Source organism: Elaeis guineensis, chromosome 11 (assembly GCF_000442705.2).
Source record: "Elaeis guineensis isolate ETL-2024a chromosome 11, EG11, whole genome shotgun sequence".
Taxonomy (NCBI): Eukaryota; Viridiplantae; Streptophyta; class Magnoliopsida; order Arecales; family Arecaceae; genus Elaeis; species Elaeis guineensis.
The window spans coordinates 5,173,992-5,182,115 of NC_026003.2; the positions used below are offsets into that span (position 1 = coordinate 5,173,992).

The following is an 8,124-nucleotide window of genomic DNA, read 5'->3' on the forward strand; positions in this document are numbered from 1 at the left end:
TCTCCTCGTTCTTGTACAAGATTTGGGGTGAAAGTGTGCGATCAGCAAGTTCTGAATGTGAAGGTTAACCCTCTGCCACGAAATTTGTCCATCAAAGTCTTTCTATAGTTTGGGACGAGGAGGTAGCAATACCCAACAGGTGAAGTGCGGTAGATTTTCTCGTGAAACAGGTTCTCTAAACGACCAAAACACACGATTATGGCGGTCGCAACCAGCAACGCGCTTTTGTGACCCCAAATGGGCTCGTTGCTACTTCATGCATCTCTCATATATTATATACGTAGGGTTTGGTAGGGTTCTTTTCTTTGTTTTTTAGCAAGGATTTGATCGAGGACAAGCGCTTGAGGCGGGTTACGTCTAAGAGAGACTAAAGGTGGGTAGCGTGGCGAAGCGGAATGGAGGAGGAGAGGAGGCTGAGGGGCCTGTGGGGGGAGGCAAGAGAGCTGAGCCTCGGCACCTCCGGCCAGGTGGACTGCCTCGACGCGCCCCCATCCCCTCTCCGCTTCCTCCGAGACTACGTCTCCGCCAACAAGCCCTGCCTCGTCTCCCGAGCTGCCACCCGCGGCTGGCCCGCCATCTCTCTCTGGTCCGACGACGCCTACCTCCGCCGCGTCCTCCACGGCTGTGCCGTCTCCGTCCACCTCACCCCCCACGGCCGCGCCGACTCCCTCGTCCCCCGCCCTTCCGCCTGCGGCCGCCCACGCGGCCTCTGCTTCGCCTCCGCCGCCGTCCGCTCGATGGATTTCTCCGACGCCCTCGCGCTGATCGCCGCCACCGGCTCGCCGTCGTCGCCGACCGTGGCATACGCCCAGCAGCAGAACGACTGCTTCCGGGCGGAGTACTCGGCACTGGCGGGGGACGTGGTGCCGGACGTCCCATGGGCCACCGAGGCGCTCGGCTGCCTCCCGGAAGCCGTGAACCTCTGGATCGGGAACGGTCGGTCGGAGACATCGTTCCACAAGGACCACTATGAGAACCTCTACGCCGTAATCACCGGGGAGAAGCACTTCCTCCTGCTGCCCCCAACAGACGTCCACCGCCTCTACATCCGCCATTACCCGGCTGCCCGCTACGTGCTCGACGATGGGAAAGACGCCACGGGGGAGTTGCACTTGGAATTGGAAGAGCCGGAGAGGCAGGTGCCGTGGTGCAGCGTGGATCCGTACCCGGAGACGCCCGAGTCAATGGCGGAGCAGAGGGAGGCCTTCCCCCTCTACTTCGACGGCCCCAAGCCTTTCGAATGCATCGTCAAGGCTGGGGAGATCCTCTACCTGTAAGTAATTACCTCCACTCCACCCATCATCATCCTCATCAACATCACCCCTACTCTCTCCCATAACTTGGTTTGGCCGATGGTGATGCAGGCCTAGCATGTGGTTTCATCATGTGAGGCAAACACCCGACCGCAATGGGCGCACCATTGCTGTCAACTACTGTAAGTATTTAGTGTTGGTCCAAGCTGACATCCTCTCTGCTCCTTACCAGTGAAACTGTTGGCTGTCGCAGGGTACGACATGCAATTTGATATCAAATACGCGTACTTCAACTTCTTGCAATCCATCGACTGCACCCCTCCTGCTGGAAAGCCTTCAGCGGAGGTCTGTAATCGTGATGCGTCCGACCATTCGGATGATGCTGAACCTGAAATCTATGAGACTAGTTTGGTGTCGCACTCAGGGTAGGACAGGTTCGCTGTTGCCAATGATTGATGTATTCTGCCCTGTTGGGGAACAATTTACTCAGCCTCCGTTAGTAGTGATTTCTGTTCGCAGAAAAGCTCTGGTATTTCCTCTGTTTCCTGCTTCTGCTTCAAGTTGTTGGATTATTTCAGATGTTAGGGAGTCTCAATTTGCGGTGTCTTCTTGTGTAACCAAAATAGGAGCACCATATTTGTTTTAAGATTAATTCAAAGTCGAAATTTTTATGCTTGTAGCAGTGACTGGGGCCATTGACGGGTTTTCCTCATCAGAGCTGGCTCTTTTTACATCTCAGCCTATATATATTTTACCAGTGGGTGCTTAAATCAGCACCCAGAGATTGTTATTGCAGAGGCTAGAACTAGAGTTGCTTTGCAGGAAAAGAGAGTATCGACTGTACAGGCATCAGCATTAACAGCCCCAAGCATAGAAAGTGCGCACCATAGAAACAGACCAAACATTTCCTCCAGCAATTATTCAATTAGTTGTTTGAAGTAGTTTCCAAGCATGCAAATGTTTGAATAGATGATCCTGAATCTGAGCTTTCTTTGGGGGGAAGAGTGCATCATCATGTGGTATCTGAATTCAAATATCTGGAAGCAATGAGATGCGCGAACCAAACCAAATGTTGTGGGGGCGGGGGCAGTACGAGTTGATTGGATTTTGCATTCAGTCTGGTCGTTCTCAGAAGCAGCAGAATATTTTATGACAGATTTTTTTCTCTCCCTTTTTCAGTGCATCAGATGGCACTGGACCTATTACCTCAACATTACGAGAATTACTACCTTCAGAATTTCTATATTTGCATTTAACGAAGCCTTGCAGCTTGAAGTGGAGGGAGCTATAATACTCTGTGGTTAAGTTTTGCTTTTGTGGCTCGTACGTGCAGGACCTGATGGGTCATGTTCTGGGAAACCTTAAAAAGCCAAGAGGTGGAACGAATTTCCCCGGAAAATTGCAACAGGAGGCAAACGAGACGAGATCATGAGGTGCATCGATCTGAGATATGTTTGAGATGATAAGTAATGTTGGAGGGTAATACGTTTACTATGAGCTAATGGAAGTGGGGATCTCGGATTCTATCCGATATAATGTATCCTGAGCACTGTTTGAACTTCATTGATGACCGATCTGGAAGCTCACCGACTGAGCATTCCAAAGGAATGCCTATGAGAGGAAAAGACAGATGATACTAAGGTTATTGGAGGTTGGTATTCCACCATCGCTGGAGCTTGACTTCGCCAACTACTTGGAGAAATCGATCCTTCTAGAAGTTCGGCATCGTCCTGTCTGTTTCGGTCTCCGCAGCAAGCACATCACCAGGAGATACGAATCCTTGGTTGCCTACTTCAAAGAAAGATTAAGCATCAAACAAACGATCTCCATCTGAAGCTCGGACTGAGGAATATCAAACGATTCCCTATGTGGTCCAGCTGGGCTCCATTGTCCAGCCCCGTCATTCCATCTATCAGTCATATCACCATTCATTCCACAATTGTGCATCGAGAGAATTTATGACCACTGTCAGAGATCTTTAAAACATCTCACATAGTCCCGTGTGATGAGATATGATCATAATGGTCCCTTGTCCTCTCATCTTTGAGTTTAATCCTCCCCTCATTGAAGAAGGGACCCCTGCCAAAATTACGGCACCAACCTCCGACTTGACCATGGGTTCCAACACCCTATCGATCCATACGTTATCTCCCCAAGATGGCGCGCGGGAGCAATATGTTGAGCCGAAGATGGTCCGACTATCTTCAGAAATTTTAAGTTAATCCTTACGTCTAATCAGTCTTTAAATCATACACTATTACAACCTATTGTATTTTGGGGAGCTGATTTTTTTTCGGGCTCTATGTGGTGGGCTAAACCGACCCTTAAGTCACATCGAGCCCCGTTTGTTCGACCCCCAACTGACCTTAGATGGTCCACTTCGGAGAACTTTCTAGCCTTCTTCATAGCCACCGACCTTTATCGTAATCGACCAATGGATAAGCTAATTTGGGCGAATCAATTGATCCCTTTGGCCAACAACATCCAGCGATGAAGATATTCGTAAGCTCTTGAGCATCGGCATATTGGGCAACGACTCTCCATCTAAAATACGAGTCAAGACATGCCAATTATGATTTTTATCTGCATGATTCAAATCAAGGTACATCCTTTCATGTCATTATCTCACTTGTGACCTACGTGCTGGATAAACTCACATCACCTGGCCTCCCCTGATCAATCATATGCTGCATAACTCTGCGTGATGAGATAGTCGGAATAACTTTCTACCCCTCCTTGCTTGACTTTAGTTCTCCTCATTAATAAAGAGAGCAGAGAGGATTCTCAAGGAATGTGTGATTAATGAGCCATCTAGGCATCAGGCTCGAGGTCAGGAAAAATTCAGTTTTGATGTTATCTTTGGGGATTCTGAGTCGATCCTTACTACTAACCTAACTCCGGATCCTTTAATATTATAACCTATCACTCTGAAGATAGTCTCTGCCATACTGACCCTCCGAATAGGATCCCCTAAAAGTCCTCCGATACCTATATTCCTGCCCACAAGCAGGTTCAGTCCAACTGGCCAACCCTCCTCACCTGGCCAGTACTCTCCATCTAGCAGTAAGGACCTCCTGAGCTCCAAACTTCAGCATCGAAGGAGGGATCGAGCATCGGATGATAAAGCAGGCTCAAGGACTAATTATGATTCTTGTCCAAACATATCAAGTCAGAATACATTACTGCCGTTTCACTTGCCACCTATATGCCCACCAAGCCTATGTCACATCACCTTCATTGCCAACCGTGTACTGGCTAAAAGATCCACTTGCCAACTGACATGATCCGTACGGCCCATTGCATTACCAATTTCCTATAAATAGAGATAAAGAGGAGATCCCCAGGTATGCATGTCTACCCATTATGCTTGTGCCATCTTGAGATTTTCTTTTCTTCTTCTCTATTGCACCACATTCCTGACTTGATCGTCGGAAGATCCTCATCAGAGCCAATTTCGGTCGGAACTTATTTTATAAGAATGTTATTTTGGTGATCTCCAGCCATATTCGTATATGGTCGAAAATCTTCTGCAACAGATTGGCGCTAGAAGAATGATCAAATCCGCTCTGAGAAAGGAGGAGAAAGCTATTTGACTATCATGACACTGCGTAAAGGGGCATCTTTCCATCGGTCAAACATTACAGTTTCTCAACCGATGGATAATTCTTCCAACCAGCAAGCTTCGACACCATCACCGGAGAATCCACTGCCGGCTGTCTCACCTCTAGAGTGGTTGTTGGTGTGGACTAGTTCAACCTACTAGTCCAACAAGTTCGAGATCTAACCACAACAGTCCAAATAATGCAGCAAAACAACCTTCTACCACCTGCTACATTTTTGCCTAGGCAACCCTAGGTTCCCTCACAAAGACAAGCTCACCAGAGTTGCTTAAGGGATCCCGAGCGTAGTGCTCGACATCTCTGAGTCCTCACTCGGAGCACGACTCCACCTCAGGCAGGGCATACTCTCCTCATTCCGATGTATACACCACCAGAGATGTAGAGATTGATCGTAAGTTTAAGGAGATGAACTGGATGATCGAGGCCTTACAAAATCAAGCCCTAGCGAGAGATAATGGATACAACATCGATCCCCTTTCAATATTGAAATCATGAGTCAACCACTCCCTCATCATTTTAAGATGCTTAGTTAGAAAGCTTGATGGATCGATTGACCCTGTGGATCATTTGGAAAGCTTCAAGGCGATAATGCTTCTTTACGGGGCCACCGATACTATGCTTTGCAGGGCTTTCTCCTCAATCTTGAAAGGTGTGGCCCGATATTGATATTCCAGCCTGAAGCCATGAACGATTTCCTCCTTTACCAAATGGGCTGTCTTTTTGTGATCCATTTTGTCAGCAATAGGAGGTAGAGAAAGGGATCTGACTCTTTGATTAACATCAAGCAGAAAGAAGGAGAATCTCTCTGGGCCTACCTTGGCTGTTTTAATGCGGTCGTGTTAGAAATATGCGATCTGGATTAGTCGGTCGTGATGACCTCTTTGAAAGGCAGACTTTTGAAGAAGTCTCTGATACTCCTTGGAGAAGTCCTACCCCCATGATTTTATGAAGATGTTGGCCAGAGCAGGAAAATATGCCCGGACCGAGGAAGCTTTTGAAGATGTATCTATGTCAGGAACAACTTTCGAAGAAGAAAAAAGGAAGAGTCTGAGAAGCTCTGACCATAGGAGACCCAAAAAAAAGATCTTCGATAAAATCAATCTCCCCCAAGGCACAACTATTCTTGAACTCCCCCAAGAGGGCATCAAGGGTGGAGCCCAATTGAAAAGTGGTGCCCATCTCCACCTAAAAAATTTACTAATTATACTCCCCTTAATACCCCCAGGACCTAGGTCCATATGGAGGTGCATGCTCAGATCCCTCAACCCTAAAGGATTAGGAAAAATCCGCTGCACCGAAACCCAAACAAGTTCTGTCTCTACCATCATGACCATGGCTATAATACGAAGACTGTATCCAGCTATGAAATAAGATTGAAGAACTTATTTGCCATAGGCGTTTGAACCGATTCATCAGACGCCGCCCCGAGCATCTTGAAGAATACTGAAGGGGTATGGAGAGGTAGTTATTTGGCTTTTTGATTAGTTAGGACTCTTATTTGGATAAGAGAAAAAGCCTAACTAATCTAACCTGATTTCTATCTGATTTTGGGTGGGAAAGAAAGTATTTTGTGCAGCAAAATTATAAAAGGAAAGAGTTTTTGCATGAGGTGGTTATGCATATGTTGTATGTGCTAGGAAAGTTAGTGTAACTTCCTGCCACCCATTACTTCCTCCTCCTCAATGCCTTCTTCCTCCTTCTTGTTCTCACTTCTACATCTAGATAGAGATCTGAGAGAGAGACTTTAGAGAGAGAAAGAAAATCAAGAAGGATTCTTAATTTTTCTTGGTGATCTAGAAGAATTCCTATGATTTAGCATAAAGGGTTTGTGCAAGGCCCTGTTCAATTATTTTTAATAGCAATGGAGGAAGATGCAAAGCTGAGGAGAGAGACCTACAAGGTGCTTGCACACCGATGGTCTCAGTGCTTTGATCAGATATCTCCGTGTGGATACCAACAAAGGTCGGATGTTTGCACGGCTAGACTCGAATCCTGGACATCCGCAGAATCCGAAGGTATGGAGATTAGATCTCTGAAATTATTTTACTAATCTTTTATTTTAATTTCAGAGTTTAGATTTTGGTGATGTGTTCATGTCAATATCCTAAGCGTGGTTTTCGAATATAATCTGGCATGTGATTTAAATTAAAAGAGTTTTAATTTAATTTACTTCTACTACATATAAAATATTTTATGAAAAAATTTTAAATTACACGTACGAAACCACCTCACTTTCTAACAGTAGTATCAGAGCCACAGGTTCTGATACGATCACGAAACCACTCAGATCTGATTTCTGATTTAGATCTGAAAGTTAGGATTAGTTAATTTTAATCTGGAGCTAAGATAAGGTTTCCTAATATAGGGTTAACCTCCTATACTAAAAAGTTATCCTAGTCCTAGATAGATCGATTTTGAAAATTATTTTTGAATTAAAAAAATTCAAAAGTTTAGATCTAAAAAATGATATATCTGATATGTCATGATTAGTATTAGATTTGAAATTAAAATAATTTAGGTTTGCATCGAACTGATATAAAGTTGTCCTAGTACGATGCAAATCGATTTTTAAAAATTATTTTCAAATTATTTTAATTTTAGATCTGATATGCATGTTGTAATGTGATTATAAGATTATTTCAATTTTAAACTTATTTCATATCTAAAATAAATCATGAGTAATTTAGATCTAAAATTAGTTTCAGATTTGAAATTAGTTTAAGATCTAAATACGTTATATATATGATATATGATTGCATGCATAGATTTGAATTATTATTCATATGTGTGACTTGTGAAAGATAATTAGATGTGAATTTTAATTGATTATATATGTGATATGTTAGATTAGATCTCTTAGTGGCTTAGTATTCGAATTGGGATAATCACCATGGCCGTTCGATCATAAGAGAAAAAAAGAATTAAGTCCCTCTCTTATCCATTCGATATATTCTCTTATAATGCATAGGGGTGCCGTTTGTGATGTTTTTTATGAAGATAAACAGCAAACAAAAAATATATGTGATACATATTTTAGATTTAGATCTGTTTATGCATGTATAAAGATATGTGTTTTAGATCAAAAATAATATATATGATATATAGTTTTTGACACATTATCTGAAACTTAATTTCTATAAAATCTTAGATCTAAAATTTTAGGTTCTATTTGCATGAAATCCTGAAACTACGGCTAGCACGCCTGTGGAGTCGACTCGATTTTTGTTCAAATCGAGTTAAGTGTTTGGTGA

At 44.1% G+C, this 8,124-nt stretch overlaps 1 protein-coding gene across 4 annotated transcripts; it reads left to right on the forward strand.

Annotated features, from left to right (window-relative positions):
* Window positions 1–96: 96 nt before the first annotated feature.
* Window positions 97–3,239, forward strand: LOC105053696 (lysine-specific demethylase JMJ32). 4 transcript variants are annotated; one of them, XR_833496.4, is made up of 4 exons: window positions 97–1,273; window positions 1,365–1,435; window positions 1,507–1,782; window positions 1,934–3,239. XR_833496.4 is itself a non-coding variant. In XM_010934948.4 (3 exons), the coding sequence occupies exons 1-3, from the start codon at window positions 396–398 to the stop codon at window positions 1,680–1,682; spliced, it is 1,125 nt and encodes a 374-aa protein (XP_010933250.2). In that variant the 5' UTR covers window positions 97–395; the 3' UTR covers window positions 1,683–1,932. The 4 variants fall into 4 exon arrangements, 2 of the variants coding, with proteins under 2 accessions (XP_010933250.2, XP_010933251.2); XR_833498.4 differs by having other exon boundaries at window positions 1,937–3,239; XM_010934948.4 differs by lacking the exon at window positions 1,934–3,239 and having other exon boundaries at window positions 1,507–1,932.
* The last annotated feature ends 4,885 nt before the right edge of the window (window positions 3,240–8,124 follow it).

Bases quoted from the DNA above. Each gene is read 5' to 3' on its own strand.
- LOC105053696 (XM_010934948.4), top strand. From the start codon at position 396: ATGGAGGAGGAGAGGAGGCTGAGGGGCCTGTGGGGGGAGGCAAGAGAG. The intron at 1,274-1,364 runs GTAAGTAATTAC...ATGGTGATGCAG, and splicing joins GCTGGGGAGATCCTCTACCT to GCCTAGCATGTGGTTTCATC. The intron at 1,436-1,506 runs GTAAGTATTTAG...TGGCTGTCGCAG, and splicing joins CACCATTGCTGTCAACTACT to GGTACGACATGCAATTTGAT.